Genomic DNA, 20,397 nt, shown 5'->3' on the forward strand with positions numbered 1-20,397 from the left:
GACGCGCCCTCCTCCCCGCCCGCCGCCTGCTGCGCGGGAACCGCGGGTTCGAGTCCCGCCGCCGCCACCCCGCACCTCGTGTGGGCACCCACGGCCCGCCGACACCGGGGCGTTATACGCATCTCGTCCCTTCCCACCCAGCCCGCCCCGCCAAGGACGACACCGCAGGCCAGGCCTCGTCACCAAGATGCCTTTATTGGTGCTCGATGTCCTGCTTCTTCCCAGGGACACTCACTTCTCCGGGGACACTCGCTCCCCCCGTATCACCCACTCCCCTGGGGACACCTAATCCCCCAGGTAACACTTGCTTCCCGCAAGACACACGCTCCCTTCGGGACACCCACTCACCTGGGGACACGCAATCCCCCAGGTGACACACGCTCTCTTGGGGACACCCAATCCCCCAGGGTACACTCGTTCCCCCCAGGACACGCTCCCTGGGGACACCCACTCCCGGGTGACACTCGCTCTCGCTCCCACCAGGAACCCTCACTCTCTGGGCCAGCCCCATGGGGGCTGTGACAGCCCGGTGGGTCCGTGGTGCCCCGTTCCACCCCCCTCCCTGCTGCCCCCACCGCCGGTGGGCGAGGATCCTGGTGCGCTGGCCGGCCTCGGCTGCGAGCCTCGTGGTCACCCCGGCGTGAGCGCGGCCAGCGCCTCCTGCATCTTCTGGCGGCAGCGCGCGTAGCGGTGCCGCAGCCGCCGCACGTGCTCCTCCTCCTCCCGCTGCAGGATCAGCAGGAAGTTGTGCAGCTCCGGCAGCGTGAAGGCGTCCCACTGCAGGCACAAGGGCTGCCATCGCGACGCGGACCTGCAGCGTCCCCCCACGGCCACCGCCCCGGGCAGTGCGGGTGCCAGCCGCCTCCCCGTCCCCGCACTCACGTTCACCTCTCCGGTCTCGTTCTCCTTCAGGATGAAGCTCAGCACCTTCTCGCTAGGGCCGGCCAGCAGCCGCAGCCGCAGGGGCTGCTCGTCGTCACCCAGCTTCCGCAGATACACTGCAACGGGGCCACGCGTCACCGCGGGGACACTGCCGCTACGGGGACATCACTGCTGCTACGGGGATGCTGCTGCTATGGGGACATCACCACCACACGGGACACCACTGCTGGAATGGGGGACACATCCATGGTGACAGGGGACACTGCCACCAAAGGGGGATACCACTGCTACAGGGATGCCGTCACCAAGGGGATGCTGCTGCCTAAGGAAAGTGTCACTGTTGGGGCACCACTGCCGTAATACTGCCACCTTGGGGGACACCACCACTGTGGGGACGCCACTGCCGTGGGCATGCTGCCACCACCATGAGGGACCCAGGGGACATCACCACCATGGAACTGGCACCACCCAGGGGAAACTGCCAGTATGGGGACACGGCCACCACTGTGCAGACAGGGTGACGCTGGGCACTACCTTGCTCATCCTTCTCAGACCTCTCGAAGAGGGCGAACTTGCGGGGGTTGTCGATGACGGTGAACTTGCGGAGGAGGGCATCGATGACCTCACTGGCCCGGGTGTGCGAAAGGATGTGCAGGTGCTTGACGGTCCCCTTGGGCAGGTAGAAGGACGTGCGGCGCTTCACCCCCTGGGGGTGTGGCCGCCCCGCCTGCAGGGAGGGGACCCGCTTGGTGGCTGGCACCGAGACAGGGCGAACCAGCTTCAGCTGCACCTTGATGAAGCCGGTGTAGGAGCCGTCCTTGTTCTACGAGACACCGGTGGGGGGTGAGTGGGGTCAGGGCAGGACACCGTGACCCCCCCCGGCCCTATGCCGACCCCGTACCAGGCTCATGAAGAGGTTGCTGTTGATTTGGCTGTTGTACTCCTTGATCCGCTGCTCCACCTGCGCCTGGTCCAGCTCTGTCTTCTCCCACTCGCTGGGCTCATCCTGCGGGACAGCAACCGGGCTGAGCGGCACAGAGACCGGGGGGGACCGTCCCTCCTGCCTCGGTGTCGCGCCGGCCCGCAGCCCACCCCGAAGCAGCGGCAGATGCGCGGGCGGTTGCACGGGGTTGCATCAGCCCGGCTGGCGCTGAGCTGGGCTGTGCCGGGACGCACAGCTGAGCTCACCGCGGCCCCAGCCCTGCTCCGGGGACACCGGCACCGGCCGCCCCCAGGGCTGTGTGAACGCACTGCGAGAACACCCGGAGCCGAGCGGCCGCTCCCGGCACCCCAGATCAGAGAGGCGTCCCCAAGGCAGAACGCCGGCAGCCGCCAGCCCGGCACCAGGGCGTCTGGGCAGGCTCCGCGCCCGCGGGGACGCCCTGACATTTGAGGCAGGAGGGCCGGGCTGGGGGTGCAGCCCGCCCTTGCCGCCGGCACCCCACTTCAAAGTGCTGGCCCCACACACGAGGGACCGAGCGTCCTGGCTCGGCGTCTCTGCCACCGGCACCCACTAATGAGTATTTACGCGGGGCCGCGGAGCTGCCACACAGTGCTGCACGTGTCCCCACGGCACTGAGGAGGTCCCAGCCCCGACAGCCACCCCACAGCATGCAGGCACTGCCGGACCCTGCGGGGGGCCCTGCAGGATGGGGACAGCTGTGAAGCTGCCCGGGGAGTTTGTCCCGGCACCCCCAAAGCTGGGAGCAGCTCCAGCCCTGAGGGACCTTGGGGTGCCCGTGCCAGGCAGCGAAACTCCACTCGCCCCACGGTGCCTCGCTCACCCCACATCCAACCGGACAGGGCCACCGTGTCCCCCGGCACGGCCATGCTTGACCCCACTCCTGCCCCACAGCAGGGCCAAGCTCACCTCTAAGAAAAGACCACCAACACCTCTAGTTTTCCCCACGCACCAAGCCCACCCTCGCCTGCTCCCCAGCACGCAGCCGGGGGAATGTGCTCCCGATGACGTCACCCGTGTCCCCCATTACGTCACGGCCCGGGACCGACCTGGCGGCGGCGCGGGCGGCGGCCGAGGGAGGTGCGGGCGGTGTAGAAGAGCTCGGGTTCGGAGTCGGAGTCCTCCTGGCTGCAGTAGCCGCTGCTGGCCGTGCTGCCTCCCGTGCCCCCCGCGCCGCCCCGCCGCAGAGCCAACGCCGCCGCCCCGCAGCCCCCGGGCCCGCCGGCCCCCGGCCCGGCCACGGGCACGGTGGCGGTGGCGGAGGGCACGGCCCGGCCCGGCCGCCCCGCAGCCCCGCCGGGGCGGCGAGCACACGGGCACACCCGGCCTCGCGCCAGCCCGACCGGCCCCCGGGCCGGGGCCCGGCTCGGTCCGCTCCCGGCTCGGCTCAGCCCGCTCCCGGCCCTTGGCCCGGCTCCGCTCAGCCCGGCCCTTGGCCCGGCTCGGCTCCGCTCGGTCCCTATCGCGGCTCGGCTGCGCCCGGTCCCACTCTCAGTCCCGACTCGGCTCCGCCCGGTCCCACTCTCAGTCCCGGCTCCGCTTCGCCCGGTCCCTATCGCCGCCCCGTTCGGCTCAGCCCGATCCCTATCGCGGTCCCGTTCTCGGCTCGGCTCAGACCGGTCCCTATCGCGCTCCTGCCCCGGCTCGGTTCGGCGCGGCGTCTACCGCGCCCTGCCCCGTTGCCGGCTCTGCGCGGTCCCCGTCCCCGCCCCGCCCCGGCCGTGGGGTGACGCGGGCCGGGGGCGGCGCGGCGGCCCCGCTTCCGGCGGTGACTTCACCCGCGCCCGCCCGGACACGGCTTTGCCCCGGCTGCGCTCGGCTCGGCTCGGCTCGGCTCGGCTCGGGCACGGTGCGGTGCGGGCAGCGCGGCACGGGCATAGCACAGCCTGGCTTGGCACAGCAAAGCCCGACATGGCACAGCACGGCATGGCACGACCTTACACAGCCCAGGCCAGCCCAGCGCAGTTGCAGTCCATAAAGGCTTGGCACAGCGCAGAATGGCACAGCATAGCCTGGCATGGTGCAGCCTGGCATGGCATAGCACAGCCTGGCACATCAGTCTCATTCAGCTCAGCTAAGCCCAGCCGAGCCCAGCTCAGCAAGGCTTGGCACAGCCTGGCATGGCACAACCTGGCATGCCATGACATGGCCTCACATGGCACAGCCCAGCTCAGCCCCCGCCAGCCCAGTGTAGCCCCCAGGTTTGCCACTCCCTGCCCAAGCTCTCCCTCACAGACAAGCGCAGGCCCTACCACATTGGTGTCCTTCTCCAACACCTGCTCATTGCCATCGTCCTCGTCACCAGCACCTGGGGGGCCACCGCAGTCCAGCTGCACCAGGGCCCGGCACCGGTAGTGGCAGGTGAAGCTGCAGTCTGGGGACAGAGACAGAAGCAGGGTCACCACTGTGCACAGCCAGGGTCAGGGCACTGGGCACTGGTGGGACAAGGGCTGGCACATGGTGACAGTGTCAGCTGTCTGCTCATGCTGTGCCCAGGGGCTCAGGGGTAGCATCAACATGGGACATAGCACTGTGCCACGTCCCGGCCGGTGCCGCTGTGCTCCCTGCTGGGCTGGCCAGCATGGTGTGCTCAGTGCCTGGTACTGGGGTGCCCAGTATGGGCGCCAGTGTGGGTGTCCAGTACTGGGATGCCCAGTGGCTGTGTGGGTACCCAGTGCTGGAATACCTGGTACCTGGTGCAGGTACCCAATACAGGGATGCATGGTGCTGGGTCAGGGTATTCCGTATGGGGCTGCCAGTGCCTGATGTGGGTGCCCGATCCAGGGGTGTGCAGTGTTTGGTGGCAGTTCCTGGTGCCCAGAGGCCCAGTGCCTGGTGCAGCTTCCCAGAATGGTGATGCCCAACTTAATGGAAATGCCTGGCACCGGGATGCCTGGTGGGGGTAATTGGTATTGAGATGCCCAGTGCTGGGATGTTCAGTGCCTGATGCTGGGATGCCTGTGCCCAGTGGTGGGACAGCTGGTGCTCAGTGAGGGGGCCCATTAGCAGGGGGTGGGGGGCCCGTGGGGGTGCCCAATGCCCCACCCGCTGGTGGTGGGGGAGTCCGGTGGCAGCATGCCCGGTGCTGGGAAACTCATGCCCACCGGTGGGACAGCCGGTGCTCAGCGGGGCTGCCTACTACCAGGATGCTCGGTGTCCTGTAGGGGTGCCCGGTTGGTGGGATGCCCGGTGGGAATGCCCAGTGGTGAGGAGTGCCCGGTGCTGGGGATGCCCGGTGGCGGGGTATCCGGTGCTCGCTGGGGGTGCCCGGTGCTGAGGAAGCCGAGCGGCGGGACGCTCACTGCCTGGCGGGAGTGCCGGCGCGCCCGGCGGCGGGGGTGCGGGGGCCCGGGGCGCGGTACTCACGGCGGCACTGGAGGCTCTTCCTGCCGCCGCCCCAGACGAAGTCTCCGCAGAGATCGCACCAGGTGTGCAACCCGCGGCGCCGCGGCTCGAAGCGGTGCCCGGCGCCCGGTGCCGCCGTCAGCCGCGGGTCAGGATGCGCCCCGGGGCCGGGCCGGCGGGCCGGGCTGATGCGCAGCGCGTTGGCTCGTTCCAGGCGGCCCCGGCCCGGCCGCGGCTCCGGCTGCAGCTCCCGCAGCTCGATGAGCTCCATGGCCCGGCGGCCGCGGGCGCTGCTCGGCGGCGGGGCGGGGGCCGGCACCGGGCCGGGGCCGGGGCCGGGGCGGGGACCGGGAGGGGCCGCCCCGATCGGGCACCGGGGGAAACTGAGGCAGGAGAGATGGGGGGCACGGCGCAATGCCCCGGGCTCCCGATCGCCAACTCCAGTCCCGGCGGGGCGGGCTGGAGGCGGGGATGAGGTTCCCGGAGCCGCCGCGGAGGAAGGGGGGCCCGCTGCAGCCGCTCCGCTCTCTCTGCCTCTTCTCGCAGAAGAAGGACAAACTGTGCTCCCTGCCTCAGTTTCCCAGTGGGGAAGGGGCTGGAGGCACCCCTGGCGGCGGGTGAGAAGCAGACGGAGAGCTACGGAGAGCGCTCCCGCTGGCTGCAGCCCCGGACGTGCAGCGTGGCTTTGGGGTGAGGAGTTTATTGAGCTCCCAGCGCGGGCTGCTCGGCCGGGGCTGCAGCTGGACCGAGATGGTTTCCTGCCTGCTGCCGTGGCTCCTGCAGCAGCAGCCTTGCTGCAAAGCTTCTTTTTATGCGTCAGGGATTCTCCAGCGCCCCATCAGAAAAAGGACATGGCCAACCTTTCCCAGCTGTGCTCAGAGCAAGGCTCCAGCCCTTTGGCAGCAGCTGCTAACCAGTGAAAGGTGGGGATGCACCCCAAGGCATCCCCACCAGTAAAGCCTGTTTACTGGTAATGCTGGTGGGCAGGGGGGCAAGCCCTTGGTGCTAACATCACATCAAGAGAGAGGAAATGGGGTGAATCGTCCCTGCAAGGTGGGAGATGACAAATACCCAAGAAACTCTTTCTCACAGCAAGATGCTTGTGCAAACCACATCCTCTGCTCCCCACACTGCTCTAACAATGGTGAGGCAGCACAGAGGTCTTCTCACTCTCTTCCCTCCCCAGCTGCAGTAAGGTAACCACAACCTCACAGGATTTTTCAGGTTCTCTGGCATTTCTGTTGTTGCAGAGAAAATGGACACGCCTCTCGCTTTGTGGAAGGGAGGGGATGAAGCAGTTTGTTACCTTCAGCTAGGAGAGAAAAAGCAGAAGCCAAGCAACTGTGGGATGCACAAGGAGGTTTATTGGAGAAGGCAGCACGGTGAGGTGGTGGGAGAGGAGAGGCTGACCCTGGCTAGTGGTACCTGCAGCTGGGAGCAGGCAGAAGGGGCCTTTGCCAGCTTCTTTCCAGCTCTGGGCTGCACACCGGGGGAACCTCTGCCTCTCTGAGCCATGGGCCAGTTGCCAGACACCACTTTTCTTACAGATCATCCACATTCCTTGGCACTGCGGCCATCAGGTTGCAGGCAGGCTTGTGCTTCTGCCAGTGCTGCACCTGGCATGCCCTGCAGAGGGGGAAGCTGCTGTCAGGGGCACTGGAGTCACATCCATCCATGAGGGCAAAGCAGCAAGGACAAACTCCAGCACCGCACCCCTCTGGGAGCGAGCTGATACAGCCCAGCATTAGACCAAGAGGGGGGTGGATGCAGCCCCAGTCCTAGGGGTTAAGAAGGTTTAACGCCAGACCTTGGCAGATGGTTCAGGACCAGAGATTTAATTTACTGCCACCGTCCCAGCTGCCACATCCCAGCCTGTCACCTGCACCCACAGGGTCATGGGTGCTTTCCTACTCATGCCCCACCAAGGTGGGGAGGAGGAAGACAGTGTCACCACGGAAAACCCAGCGTGTCACTGCTGTCGCTGTGGGCAGAGCCAGCTCAGCACCTTGCAGCTGCAACACAACCTTCACCAGCACCTCCTCCACCAGCAGCCCAGCACCTCAGCCTCCCCACAAAATTCGGAGAGGTACACGGCCAGCAGAGAGCTAGTGGTGCTGAGCAGTGGTGGGACCCCTGGCTTTCCTTGGCCCTCCCACAGCATTCTCCAGTGAGACCTGTGGTGCTCTGGGGAGCACTGAGGAGCTGCAGGGGGGCCCGGGGGGGCTGAAGGGGCCCCAAGGGGGTGGCAGGGCTCCCTTACCGTGTGCAGTACCACTCGTTCCGGCAGCGAGAGCAGCGCTTGGCTGCTTCTACACCACACACCCTGCAGCGGGGCTTGTCAGGGGCCAGAGCCTCCATCATGTCCAGGCTGTAGGTCTGTGCCCACCTGTGCAGTCAGAGAGGGGTGAGGCTGCTTACAGGGAATGGCTGACCGAGAGTGAGCTGCCCCTGTTGCACCCTGCCACTGAGGGGACATCTCCAGCCAGTGCCACAGACTCCTGTGTCCTCCCAGTGCTGAGCTCCAGCTCTGCTCATGGGGATACTGGCCCCACTGGGCACTCTGCAAACCTGCTCCAGCCTCACCTGCGTGCCTGCAGCTTCAGCTCCTCCTCAGTGGGGCTGAAGGCGTGCTTCACCTGGTGCTTGGCAATGGCCTCCCACTTCCCCGAGTTTTTCTTGAGGATATGGTCCCAGATGACAGGAACCTGGTGGGAGATGCAGTGCAGGAGGAAGAGGTGCTAACAGCCTGAAAAGGGTGCTGTAATTTGGGGAGAAGGCAGCCAGCCCTGGCAACAAGAAGCATGGCCCTCCAGGAGGGCAAACAGAGGCAGAGGTGGTGAGGGTGTGCTTTTGGGTACGTGGAGGGGATGGATCCACCCTCCAGTGGGCATTGAGGTGAAACAAGGACTCCTTTGGGGTCCAGTTGGGAATGAGTGTTCAGCCTTGAGGCCTGGGCTGCTGAGAAGAAAGCCCAGGGACCTCAGCACCCTGCGTGTGGCAGCGGCGTGAACCCCGTGCTCCAGAGCCGTTTGTCTGAGCAGATTTTTCCGCTCGTCACTTCCCTGAAGATGAACACCCGGGGAAGGGCTGGCCGGCCAGAAGGAAACATCCCAGCCAAGAGCAGTGCGCCGAGTTCAGGCTCAGGGGATCATGCAGCTTCAAACAGCACTGCCTTCTCCAGCAGAGTAAAAATAGCCAAGGAAGGGGAGGAGGCTGCTCTGGGAGCAGCCAAATGGAAAAAGGCCGTTCCTTAGCTTGGCTCAGCAACAAGGAGTGAGTTCACCACTCTCTAGGCAGAGCACGGAGCCCATGTCTGTGCTTCCCGCTGCCTCCCCGTGCCTGCCCCCGGGCTCAGCCCCAGCCCCTGGCAGGGGCAGGAGCAGCACCGGCACAAAAGCAGAGCTATGGAGAAGGGCAGCAGCCTGGCTGAGAGCTGGAGGAGGTCCCCAGCATGGCAGCTGCTTGTCACTGCGCCACCAACACGCTGGCAGTCAAGGCACGGGTGTGAATCCATGTCCACCTCGCTCTGATGCCATCCCCAGCCCCAACAGCTCAGCTTGCCATTATGCAGCTTCCCCAGCTCCAGCTCCCAGCCTGGGCCATGCCTCCAACTCAGCCACAGCCACCTCTGACAGGGCACATCACCCTCCTCCCAGGCCATACAGCCAGCTACAATGGGGACAGCGTGCTCCCACTGGGGACAGCCCAGACAGCCACTGCCCAACAGACCCATCTCCTCCAGGAAGTGGCGTGGGAGCCTCTGGCAGTGGGGAAGAGCCTCTGTGCTCCCAGTTCTTCTCAGCAGCCTCTTTGCAGATCTGCCCCCACACTCAGTTTCTCCCCTCAGCTCACAAGAAGGCAGCAGAAACACATAAAAACACTTTTCTCCAGAGATTACCACTGCATGGATTAAAATCCCCAAGAACTTCTTGGCTGTTTAAAGACCTTCATGGCCTAACTCTCAAAGGCCCAGACACCAGCTGGGACCAGTTTAACTCCAGACTCTATCACCAGATCATGATGTCCCTCTGTACACAGTGTGCCAAGCAGCCTCAGACCAGGGCTGTAAAAGGGGACTTCCCTGGGGAGTCCAGAATTCAACAGGAAAACACTGATAAATGTCAAATGAAGAGTTAATTGTCAAAACAAGCCAGTGCCTATGTCTGCCCCATGCAGCTGCCATCCCCGGGGCTCAGTGTGACCTGGAGAGTTGTTTATAACCCAGCATTTATGCTTTTATGTGATTGCTTGGCCACTGCAGGGCAGGACAAGGCTCTCATGTCAGCTACAGGCTGTGCTTTGCTGGCAATAAGGTTGTAACTGAAATGGGTACTTGGCTGTTTTTCCAGGGTATCATCACTCCAGAGCTGAGCTTGGTGGAAGAAAAAAAGGGTAGGGAGCCATCAGGCTTAAGCCAGAGCAGCTGTAGAGGTGAAGGAAAAGCCACAGGATACCTGCTCCAGGATGAGATCCTTTTTGGGGGGAGCAGGCTCTGTCACTGCGAGGTAACTCAGAAATCTCTGCATCTCCACCAGGTTGGGCAGCTGGTCAATGAGGATGTCTGTCAGGAATGCACGAAGCTGTGGCCATGGAGGGGGGGACAAAAGTGAACAGAGACGGGTCAGGACAAGGGAGTTGGAGCTGGGGATGCAGCAGGGCAAGAGCAGGGATTTGAGGGGCAGTGGCAGAGAGACCAATGGGGGCCTTGTGAGGTGCACTCACAAACACAAGCTTTGCTGCTGCTGCTACAGTGACAGACCTGCTGTTCTCCCACCACTGGCTCCTTGGAGCCCACAGAGAGGATGGGGACAGATATCTGGAGGTGCCCAGTGCTGGCAAGGGCCCAGGGCCTTCGTGCCGCAGGGTCCTACCTTGAGGAGCTGGCTCTTGTTGAAGCCATCGAAGCGGTATTTGCGCTGGCACTCAGGACTGAGCAGGAGGTTGAGGAGGGCAAGCCACACCTGCCCATCGAGTTTGGTCATCTTCACCTGGTCCTCAGGGGGCACCATGTGCCATGTGCCATTCTCAAACTTCTTGAGCTTGCCTGAAGGACAGAAGAACCAGGGAGACACAGTGCTGCCTGGAGGAAGTCAGCTCAGAAGGGGGATGCTGGCCTGTGCTCACTGCCTCACTTCACCCTCTGCTTCTGCCTGCCTCAGTTTCCCTACCCTTTGCTCCACATAGCAGCCTACTTGGTACTGAGGTGAAATATTAGAGAACATGAAAAGCAGAAAAGACATGTATTAAACCAATATTGCTGTGGCAGGAACAAAAGATCCCTGAGACATCTCCCTCTGTACTTGGCCAGGAGTGTAGAGCACTGGTGGGCAGCAGGGGCAGCTCATGCTGCAACAACAGAATGGGTGGAGAGACCCATTTTGGGGTACCAGCATGGCCACTCTTCTCGAGCTTCCTCTGCCAGGCAGAGCCAGAAGCAGCATGACTATAACAGATACGACAAAACAAGCTCCAACAGCTACTGCGTGGCTCTAGGGGATGGAGCAGGATGTGACCCTGCATCTGCACAGCCTGGAAATGCCTTTGTGCTCCTCTCTTTCTAGTCCCTCCCTCAGGGCCCTGGATCAAAGCTCCCTCTCACACCCCGAGCACACAGGCAGGGAGAAGGGATGTGTTTCGTGGCGGGAGGAAGGAGGAAAGCTCCCGCATCCAGCTGGGCTGCTCTCGGCAGGCACAGCCACGTGCTTCCCTGAGCTCTTCCTGCCCTGCCCCCGCTGTGACCCCCGCGCAGGGCTGGGGCAGCGCGGCTTCCCACGCTCCAGGCTGAGCCCCACCACAGGGAAGGCAGTGGGAGGCTGGGGGGCTGTGGGGGACGATGGTCAATGGGCACAGCCTGATCAGGGGCCTTTGGCAAGAGTGAAGCTCAGGGACCAGCAGCAGAATCAGGGCAACATTTGCTGCCTGGGAGAGACCACGCCTGGCTCCAGCGAGTCCTGCCCCAAAAGGTGCAGAGAGGCTGGGACAGGCACTCTGGTCTTTCTGCATCCAAAAGACTCCTCAGAGGAGCACGTGGGGCTGGCCGAGGTGCTACACTCCAGTGCTGGCTGTGATCACTCAGAAGAGACCCAGCCCTGTGTGAGGATCAGCTTTTGGGAGCACTGCTGGGTTCCCAGCCCAGCTGTGCTGCAGCTGCTCTCGAGCTGAACAGCTTCAGGCAGGGAGCACCGAGGAGCTGGAGGGGAGGGCAGAGGGGGAACAGCTCTGCAAGGGCTCCTACAGCAGATCCCTCAGTGGATGTACATCCCAGCACGGCAACACGGTGTCCCAGAGACCACGGGGCATGATCCATACCTGCTTCCCAGCAGCTCCAGGGGCAATGCTCCACCAGCTCGACAAGGAGGCAGGGCAGGTTGTGGGTATTCAGCATCCGTGTCAGGGCACTCAGGGGCAGACTGGAGATATGACAGAAATGGAGAAACGACACCCGCAGATTAATGCCAGAATCTGTATCTACAAATGCTCCCTAAGGCAACTGGGAGAGGCAGGAAAGAAACAATGATCTGAATTCCCAGGAGTACCATGGAGCAGGGTGGACTGCTGCTGCATTTGCTTCCCAGAGCACAGCCACTGTCACTGTGGACACAGCCGGCTGCTGAAAGGGGTCCAGGCACCCACTGTGACCCCACAGGAATCCCATCCGGAGAGCTGGGCACATCCTCTGCTGCTCCTGGGCACTTACCTGTCCACCTGGTCAGTGATGAACCGCAGCACGGACAGGGCCTTCAGGGAAATCTCAAACTCCATCACCTCTGCCTGCTTCTGCAGCTCCTGCGGAGGGACATCATCAGCCTTGGTATTTCAGGCCCCATTTCCCAGGAGCTACAGGGAGGCAGGCTGTTGACTGCAGTGGTAACCGCAGTCTGGGTAGGAAAACAGAGCCCTGAAAAACAGTTTCTTGTCTCAACTGTGCCAGCACTGCCTGTTTGCCAGCGCAGCCACAGAAGTGCTTGCAGCCTGCAGTTGCTCTTCCCTCATGTCCCTGTCCCTAACAGGTTGTGGATGGCTACTGACTGCAATGCTCCTGCACAAGAACACCCCCTGAAAGAGGCTGGTCCCATATTTTGCCTCTCTCCCTTTCTGGGACCATCTTGTGGCCCATGGCCCTGTGGAGATCTGTGAGGGTTGAAGGAGGGGGGAGCTGCGTGATCAGCAGAGGAACCAGAGGAGGAGGAAGAGGAGGGAGAAACTTGGCCCTGGTGCAGCTGCAGTCCTGTGTCCACCCCTCCTGGATCTGCCTCTTCCCTCTAGCTTGGGAACAGCCAGCTAGAATATCTGCCTGTGGTTATCCCAGCCCACAGCTGTGCCATGCTCTCCAGCCACCCAGGCCCCTTCCCTTCCCAGACAGCACGGACACCCCACTCGTCCCCCATCAGCCTGACCACCCTCTGGCTCAGCCTCTTTCGAGACCAGGGGAGAGCCATTCTGAGAGGTGCCAAGTCCTTCTCCCTGGCTCAGGCAGAGCTTCTCTCCAGTCCCAGATGCAGCTCACACTTGGTGTGCAGAGCTCTGACCTCAGCTTCTTGTATTTCTCCAAAGAGCCACTGCAACAGTTGCCGTCCAGATTTCTGTGGTAAGCAGCTCTGTGCTCCCTGTACTGGTGCCCCACTAAGAGAGTCTTGCGGGCTCTTCCCTGCCTCCTCCCTCTCCAAACTGCCCTAGTGTAGTTTGTCCTACAGCTCCTCCTTGGATCCAGACCTCATCTCTGCTGCCTTGAGACAGGGACTATCTTTTGCCTGTGCTTCGAGGGGACAACAGAACAGGGGTTACCACCATACATAGTTCCAAAGGACAACGGACCCCACAACACAGGAGATGGCAGGAACAGCTTTTTCACAGGGGTTATTGTACACAGGGTCAGGAGAGGCTGGAATGAATCAGAGGAAACCAGGCTCTCTGGAAGATGAGAGCTTTTGAGAACCCATTGGCTAGAAAAGGTCTGGGTTTTTATGTTCGTGTCAAAGCAGTAACAGAGACACCCCCTTCCCCTCCCCAGCAGGGAAAACATTTCCTGGAAAACATCCCTATTGTGCTCCAGATCCCTCCACTTCCTTCCCTTTTCTGAAAGAGAAGTATGTGTTTGGGCAACAAGCCAAAGGATGGAGGCAAGGGAAGGCTCAGGCTCTCCCTTTAACCCTGCTCTTCCAGATACTCCTCCTGATGGGCAGTTCCAAGTGCTGAGAAGCACCAGAGGCAAAGACAGCTCGGGCTCTGGGAAGGTGTGTGTGTGTCAGCCTGGGAATACCTGACTGGGAAAGCTCTGGGATCGCTGCTGGCCCAGACCAGCTCAGAGGAGGTTTCTCAGAGAATAAAGGAGGCTGGGGGAAGCACATGAGGACAATTCCTGATTGTTAGAACTCCCTCATAGTTAACCCTGGCTGGCTATACTGGCAGCCTGACCCAGGGTGGCTTCCCAAACTTCAGGGAGAGATATCCACACAGCTTCCAAGAGCAACAGCAAATGGCCAAACCCCTCTACTGAATATTTTGCCCATCAGCTCTCCAGCATGTCCCACCCCAGAGCTCTGAGCAAGTCCTGCAGGAAGCCTCAGGCTGGCACTAGCACCAGACAGGGCAGAAGCCAGGCTGCAGAGTGGAGGGGGACGGATGCAGCCACGGGCACACAGAAGCACCAGACACCCTCTGAGGTGGGCAGGAGGTGTCAGGGTAGCAACCCATGAAAAGGTGTCCCTGTGCCTCCGCAGGCTGCCCACATTGCTCACCACACCCCAGGGAACTACAGGGTTTTCTCCTCACCTGCATGGACGAGGGGCTGGCCAGAGGCTCAGCACGAAGCTCTGCTGAGGTCATTGCTTGTGCCTTGGTGCTCCGAGCTGCCAGCAGGGTCAGCTTGCGGTGGCAATAATCAATCAAATCCAGAATGCTGTCCTCTGCTGACTCACAGATCTCCTTCACAGCAACAAGGGTTTCACTCAGGCTCAGTCCCCACAGACTTCCACCCCCAAGGGCTTTCCACTTGAGGAAAGCTGAACCTGTCTCTCACCTTGTGAAAGAACACTGTCTCCAGGAGGTTGATGATGGAGGCTTCATGGTGCAGCTGTGGAAGGAGAATGGCAAGAGTGAGGTAACAGTGGAGCAGCACTGGGGACATGGGCACTGGGACAGGGAAAAGGGCTTTTCTGAGAAGCTGCTTATGTAGTTGTGGCCAAAGAGAAGAATACAAGTGATGCAACCTTCAAAACAACTCCAGTTCATGCAGTTCATGTTCACATTTATGCTGACATGCCTGTGACACTCCAACATGCCAATGGAAAGCCACACTTCCCAGCAGGCAGGGCTCTTCAGGGCTCTGCCCGTGCTGCAGGGGCAGGACAACCACTGCCCTCGGGCAAGCTGCAGGCTGTGGCACCAGAACAGAGCCAGTGCCTGAGCTGGGGCAGTGATCTGCACGGCTGTGCTTCTCCCTGGGACTGGGCCAGACAGCCTTCTCCGAGCCTGGGAACTATGGGATAGCTGCCCTGAGGCAATCTGGCTGCTTGGGGGAAGACACCACCTTGCTCCTGCAAGGTGTTTGTCTGGACTGAAAATGGGTTAAATCTTCCAAGCCTCAGGCAGATTTCCCTTAGGTCAAGGGCTGCATCCCTCTGCAAAGAAGCCCAGATGTGGAGATCATTCCCTTGCGAAGAATAGCCCAAGGGACCACTGGTCCCAGGAGCTCAGTAAGAAAAAGCTACATTTTTGTTAGCCCAGAGGCACATTACACTGGAGAGCCTCTGGCTAGAGGAAAACAGTGCTCAGAGAGGGGAAAACACCCCAGGGGTATCACTGCCTGGGAGCAGGGGCACCATTGGGAGCCACAGCCAGGAGCAGAGCCTCCAGGAATGGCTTTTGCTCCACCCAGCAGCTCCTGCAAGCCCCTGTGTGGGACTAGAGAGAGGACAGCTCTCCACAAAGTCAAGCTTCCCTGGGAGTGAGTCCCTGTCCCTCCTGGGGACAAGGGCATGGGCTTGTATGGGTTTTGGGAAAGCAGGCACTTCCCACTGTGTCCCACTGCCCACCTCAGCCTGGTGAGATGCAAACCCTCAGCTCTGAGACCTTCAGGGTGACATTTATTTTCAAGCACAGCTGTGCCTGACCCATTTGCAGGCTCATTCCCACCACCCCCTCTACTCACCACCACGTAGATGGGGAAGGTGCTTCTCGGCTTGAAGTCCTCCAGCCGGCACAGCACGGGAAAGATCTTGTGCTTCCAGATCTCCACAGTGATCAGCTCCCCAATGAGAACAGGAATCTAGACAGGGAAGGGATGGGCAAGTGAAGCCTTTCAGACCAGTGCTGCAGGGGAACCAGTTTGTTGCTAATGGTCAGCCACACTGGAGTCGCCCAGGGAGGAGGGTGGCCTTGGGGCACACTCTGTATTCTTCCAGCTCAGAAGTGAGCAGCTTCTCACAACAGGGCAGAGCTCCTGGGGCTGCAGAGGGGGAAGGTGACCCCAGGGAGCTGGGCAGGTCCAGGCAACCTCACAGCCTGGGACTGGGACCTGTCAGGCGTAGGGCAGAGATCTGCAACTGGAGGGACCAGTACATCAAGGAGACCAAAACAACCTCCAAGAGAGAAACCAGACACCAGCAAGTAGAAATACCACAGCTTGACCTTTAATTTCTTTAAAAAACAAAACTGGCACACCACCAGTCAAACGTCTTTTCCAGAGACACAACAGATTCTTCGGCATTTTATTCCAAAACTGCACACTGCCCACAGGACAAGCCCAGCTGGAGGCTGAAGGCCCAGCACGGAGATCACTCCTGCACCCAGGGAGGCTCACCTTGGCATGGGTGACCAGCAGCTCGGTGAGGAGCTGCTCCTGGCCCGCTGAAGCGCTCAGGATGCCGTGCATGTTGAGCTTCTCCACGTACTCGTGCTGCCGAAGCCATCTGTGGGGCAGGCAGCCAGGCCATCAGTGCCACAGAGCTCTGGTGACCGGCTTGGCCAGGGTCCCTCGTGCAGGGAAAGCTGCACCTGCAACCCCCAAGCCCACACTGTGCTCCGAGCCTGGGGCTGCAGCTCCACTGGGCTGCCCCAGCAGCACCCTCACAGAGGACACCACGGAACCAGGGGGAGCCTCTCCATCACCCCTACCCTCACAGACACTCACATCCGGGACCCTTCCTCACCCTGGGCTCTCCAATCTCCCCCAGTCCTTCCAGGAACGCTCCAGAATTGCAGCCTGTTCTCTCACCCCACCCCATCCTGACCCTCTGGGGTTATCTCAAAACCAGGACTCCTCCTCTCTACCCAAAACCTTCTGGGAAATCCTGCTTACCCCCACTGTGACCTCTGGGAAGGCCCCAAAACTGGGCCCCCTCCTGTCCTCCCACAGCCCCAAAGGTGCCCCCCTCCCCCAAATTTAAAGTCCCTCTTTCATGTTTTCGCCCCACACCCCGGGGACACCCCACTGCCGTGTCCCCGCACCCCTGCCCGCCGACGTCCCGCAGCTCGGAGCCCTGCAGGGCTCGCACCAGCGCCTCGGCCTCGGCGGGCGGCAGCGGGCCGGGCACGGCGGCCATGGCGTCCGCGTCGCTGTGGCAACGGCGCCACCGCTCCCGCCCCCTGGCGGCGCGGAGGACTCGCCGCGGGCCGGCTGCAGCAGCGGCGCGGGGCGGCCTCTGGTGCCCCCTGGCGGCGCGGAGGAGCGGCCGCGGCCAGCGGGGCGCTCCGGGGACACGTGGCGGGGACAAGGCGGGACACAGAGGGGACGCGTGGGGGGACACAGCGCTAGCGAGGGCTATCGCTGCGTCACTTCCAGCACACGATGATGTTGGGGTCGTTCTCCAGGCGCTCATCCAGCTCCTTGTAACTCATGCCTGGGGAGTAAGACAGTGGGGTGTTAGTAGGGTGTCGGTGGGGTGCCCGGCAGCGGCGTCAGAGGGCTGGGTGGAGTCCCCAAGCCCTGCCCCTGGCAACATGGGCTTGGCAGCCTGGCTTGCGGAAGAGCCTGACCCACAGACCTGCAGTCTGAAGGCTCCCAAAGGGGCAAGAACCCAGGACCAGTGCACAGCTGTGGGCAGGCAGACATTCCCGTGTCTCCCACCAGCCCTGGGGCCCACGCGGAGCAGAGGATCCCGTGGGTGCTGGGGATCCGTACCGGTCTTGCAGCAGATCTCGTCGTAGCTGTGGCAGCCCGTGTACAGCCGGGCTGGGTGGCTCCGCTCGTCCCGGGCCACCTTGACAGGGTATTTCTGGAGCCGCCGGATAAGGCCCTTCATCAAACCAAACTGGATAAGCCTCCTGGGGGTGAGGAGGAAAGAGACTGGGACCACAATGCCGAGGTGCCAAATGCCCCAGCTCCCCACATTCCCTTCTGCTCCATATGCCCCACCACTGCCTCACATCTCCTACTACACAGGGTTGAGTACTTCCTGCTCACTCTCTCTGCCATCCCCAGTGTCACCACTGCCCTCAGGGACCGATCAGGAGGGCTCTGACCTCTCATCCACCCTCTGGAGCTGCAGGGTGTAGCGGGAGATGAGGTCTCGCACGGTGGTGCCAGGGCTCAGTCCGCAGTACAGCTGGAAGACATCCCTGAGGCTGGCTCGCTTGTGCCCTGCAAGGACAAGTCACCATTCAGCTGCCCTGTCCCCCTGCCTGGGCCAGCATCTCCAGGCAGAGTCACTGTACCTTGTTTGGTGACATAGGACAGACACTCTTCCTGGAGGCACTTGTCATCCACCAGGTCCTGGACCTTCGGTGTGGTGCAGTAGACATTGGAGTACTAGAGGGTGATGGAGAACCAGCTCTGCTCAGCTGCAGCTCTGAGAGACACACCTGGCCCACTCCAACCCCGCTGCTCACCCTCCCCAGCCCAAATCCTGCTGACAGCCCCACGCGCCGTGGCCCGACCCACCTGGAGTATGGAGACAAGTGTGACAACCCCGTAGTACCTGCAGACAGACAGGAAAAGGTGAGAGGCGCTCTCTGGCAGCACCCAGCCCCTCCTGGGGCTGTGCAGCCCCTCCAGGCACTCACAGCAGGTTCTGCACAGCGATGCGCACCAAGTTCAGCTCCACGTCGGCTTCCGCCGAAATCTTCTGCACGTGCCGAAAGCCATCGATGTAGGGCAGGATCTGGGAGGGGAGGAGGCAGGAGTTAAAAGGGCAGAGGGCAGTGAGGCATCACCCTGCAGCCCAAGCAGCTCCCCTGCATCTGGGAGCACCTGGGACGGGCAGGCTCTGTCCCCAGGTGCACTGTAACCTCGTGCTGGTGAATTGTTTGCTCGCAGGCCCAAGCACAAAGCCAAGGGCAGCACCAAACCCTGCTCATAAACGTGGGGATCTCCAGGACAGCCCAACTCCCCCGATGGTCTGGAAACAGATCCCCCTCAAAGTGTCAAGCACACGGACCTGCTGCGTGGTGAGATCCCATTGGGAGTTGAAGAAGTCATCCTTGTCCTGGGTGAAGACAGGGACATCGTACTCCTGCACGATGGGGGGGTCTGGGCGCTGCTCAATCACCTTCAGGTGGATGGTGTTCGACTCATCTGCCCGGGAAAAGGGGAAGGCTCAATCTCCGTGCAAAACAGTGATCCCACAGGAGCTTGCAACCATCAACGCCAGGACACCACAATGTCACACAGAACAAGGTGTTTGCAGCCCACAACCCCATCCCACCCGTCCCTTGGAGCCAGGCGGGGCAAGGCTGGCTCAGGCTCCTCCAGCTCCAAGCACAGACAGGCAGGGAGCCGCTGGGAGCAACACAGGCAGAGCTGACCTGGGCAGGGAATGGCCCAGCTGTCTCCCAGCGTGGCCCTGTCATCGCCGTACCTATGGGCAGGGTGCACTTCCCTTTGGCATTCAGCTCCTCCAGCAGGATGGTCATGATGGGAACCAGCTTCTGTTTACTCTCCTCGTTGGAGATGAATCCACTTTCCAGCTGAAGAGAGCAGAAAGTCAAGTCAGCTGCTCCCCACAGGATTACTGGCTACAGGAGCCCAGATCCTGCTCCCCTTTAAAACTGAAGTGATCTGTAGGGAACCAGCACAATCCCCTCCTCACTGTAAAACCAGCCTCTGTCCCAGCAATGCCCAGTGGCCCCCGACACGCTCCAGGACGCTGCTGAGGTGCCCACGCTCTGTGGGGTGGATCGGGAGGCCGTGCCCAGGCCTCACCTCGAGGGTGGTGAGGTAGCCAGCCAGCTTCTTCACGATGGGCTCCAGCGCGCAGGCCTTGGCTCTGGCGTCGCACACAAAGCCCAGGTTGAAGAGCAGAGCGTTCCGGCTGTACTTCTTGTGCTCGATGCACACGGGGCAGCCGATCAGCTTCTTCTCCATGGCCGTCCTGTGGGAGACACCCGTGACCTGCACCTACGCCCTCAGGGAGCCTCGAGGATGGCTCCCAGTCGGCTCTGCAGGTAGGGGCTTCTTTATATTGCAGGAAAAACGATGCCTAAGCCCTACACGCAAATCACAGTCTGAAGGGGGAGGGGGGAGGAAAGAGCCAGCCCTCAGAAAAGGAAGCAGTGTCCTTTCGAAACCAGCACAGCTCTCCCGGCTGCTCTGACTTTCCTGGATTTAAGGCTGGCGGATGCAGCACCAGCCACCCCTAAATGTGACCACCCACCCTCTGCACGGGTACCGGCGGGCACCGCAGTGACCCTGCTGGCCACGGGGCCGGGAGCCCAGCGCGCTGGCACCGTCACAGCAGCGAGCTGTGCTCCGCTCCCAGCCCGCCGGGACAGCGGCGCAGGGACGGGGCTCTGCCCGCACTCACACGGTGATCAGCTTGTTCTGCAGCTCGGGCTTCGTGATGACGTACACCTGGATGGTGTCAAACAGCTCCCGGGAGATGAAGTCCTCGGGGACCTGCGGCGGCACAGGAGGCTCCGTTCCAGCCGAGCCCGTCCCGCTCCGGGGAGCGCCCACCGCCCCAGTCCCTGCGCCCCCTTCCCCTCCACAGGCGCCGCCACAGCCCAGTCCCAGCCCCCCCGCCGCGGGCAGGCGCTGCGGGCCCCGGGCCGTTCGCCCCGCACCTGGTAGGTGATTTTGGGCCCCAGCGTGGGGTGGAACTCGCTGAAGAACACGCACTCGATACGGCCACCCATGGCGGGACGCGGGGCGGCCGAACACCGGCCGCAGCCCCGCCGGCCACCGTAGCGCCGCTCCCGGGGAATCACACGGCCGCGCGGTGGGGCGGGCCCTCACTTTGAGCGACAGCACTTCCCGCCACTCAGCGGCGGCG

The 20,397-nt window shown here is 62.2% G+C and overlaps 3 protein-coding genes across 4 annotated transcripts; all 3 read right to left on the reverse strand.

The window, feature by feature from the left end:
- Nucleotides 1-176: 176 nt before the first annotated feature.
- Nucleotides 177-5,459, reverse strand: RASSF1 (Ras association domain family member 1). Its single transcript, XM_053954137.1, has 6 exons — nucleotides 5,210-5,459; nucleotides 4,096-4,217; nucleotides 1,784-1,888; nucleotides 1,417-1,705; nucleotides 883-998; nucleotides 177-777 (listed from the first exon to the last, which is right to left on the reverse strand). Exons 1-6 carry the CDS (start codon nucleotides 5,457-5,459, stop codon nucleotides 631-633), a joined length of 1,029 nt encoding a protein of 342 aa, XP_053810112.1. The 3' UTR covers nucleotides 177-630.
- A 1,075-nt stretch (nucleotides 5,460-6,534) lies between these two features.
- On the reverse strand, nucleotides 6,535-16,815 carry ZMYND10 (zinc finger MYND-type containing 10). Of its 2 annotated transcripts, none has more exons than XM_053953850.1 (12): nucleotides 16,637-16,815; nucleotides 15,990-16,098; nucleotides 15,339-15,455; nucleotides 14,208-14,261; nucleotides 13,961-14,113; nucleotides 11,886-11,974; nucleotides 11,498-11,598; nucleotides 10,060-10,232; nucleotides 9,643-9,768; nucleotides 7,772-7,893; nucleotides 7,449-7,574; nucleotides 6,535-6,814 (listed from the first exon to the last, which is right to left on the reverse strand). In XM_053953850.1, the coding sequence occupies exons 1-12, from the start codon at nucleotides 16,729-16,731 to the stop codon at nucleotides 6,730-6,732; spliced, it is 1,350 nt and encodes a 449-aa protein (XP_053809825.1). In that variant the 5' UTR covers nucleotides 16,732-16,815; the 3' UTR covers nucleotides 6,535-6,729. The 2 variants fall into 2 exon arrangements, with proteins under 2 accessions (XP_053809825.1, XP_053809827.1); XM_053953852.1 differs by lacking the exon at nucleotides 6,535-6,814 and adding an exon at nucleotides 6,894-6,966.
- Nucleotides 16,816-16,938: 123 nt separating this feature from the next.
- Nucleotides 16,939-20,337, reverse strand: NPRL2 (NPR2 like, GATOR1 complex subunit). Its single transcript, XM_053953853.1, has 11 exons — nucleotides 20,189-20,337; nucleotides 19,930-20,021; nucleotides 19,329-19,497; nucleotides 18,985-19,093; nucleotides 18,565-18,701; nucleotides 18,191-18,288; nucleotides 18,069-18,105; nucleotides 17,843-17,936; nucleotides 17,651-17,768; nucleotides 17,310-17,452; nucleotides 16,939-17,028 (listed from the first exon to the last, which is right to left on the reverse strand). The coding sequence occupies exons 1-11, from the start codon at nucleotides 20,258-20,260 to the stop codon at nucleotides 16,961-16,963; spliced, it is 1,137 nt and encodes a 378-aa protein (XP_053809828.1). The 5' UTR covers nucleotides 20,261-20,337; the 3' UTR covers nucleotides 16,939-16,960.
- Between the last annotated feature and the right edge of the window lie 60 nt (nucleotides 20,338-20,397).

Source organism: Vidua chalybeata, chromosome 12 (assembly GCF_026979565.1).
Source record: "Vidua chalybeata isolate OUT-0048 chromosome 12, bVidCha1 merged haplotype, whole genome shotgun sequence".
Classification (NCBI taxonomy): domain Eukaryota; kingdom Metazoa; phylum Chordata; class Aves; order Passeriformes; family Viduidae; genus Vidua; species Vidua chalybeata.

Bases quoted from the DNA above. Each gene is read 5' to 3' on its own strand.
- RASSF1 (XM_053954137.1), bottom strand. From the start codon at position 5,459: ATGGAGCTCATCGAGCTGCGGGAGCTGCAGCCGGAGCCGCGGCCGGGC. The intron at 1,889-4,095 runs GTAGGGCCTGCG...GCTGTCCCGCAG, and splicing joins TGGAGAAGGACACCAATGTG to GATGAGCCCAGCGAGTGGGA. The intron at 778-882 runs GTGAGTGCGGGG...TTGTGCCTGCAG, and splicing joins ACGAGACCGGAGAGGTGAAC to TGGGACGCCTTCACGCTGCC.
- ZMYND10 (XM_053953850.1), bottom strand. From the start codon at position 16,731: ATGGCCGCCGTGCCCGGCCCGCTGCCGCCCGCCGAGGCCGAGGCGCTG. The intron at 14,114-14,207 runs GTGAGAGACAGG...GTTGCTGTGAAG, and splicing joins AGACAGTGTTCTTTCACAAG to GAGATCTGTGAGTCAGCAGA. The intron at 11,975-13,960 runs GTGAGGAGAAAA...GTCCCTCCGCAG, and splicing joins CCAGCCCCTCGTCCATGCAG to GAGCTGCAGAAGCAGGCAGA.
- NPRL2 (XM_053953853.1), bottom strand. From the start codon at position 20,260: ATGGGTGGCCGTATCGAGTGCGTGTTCTTCAGCGAGTTCCACCCCACG. The intron at 18,289-18,564 runs GTCCGTGTGCTT...CTCCCCTCCCAG, and splicing joins GGGATCTCACCACGCAGCAG to ATCCTGCCCTACATCGATGG. The intron at 17,029-17,309 runs GTACGGATCCCC...CTTACTCCCCAG, and splicing joins CGAGATCTGCTGCAAGACCG to GCATGAGTTACAAGGAGCTG.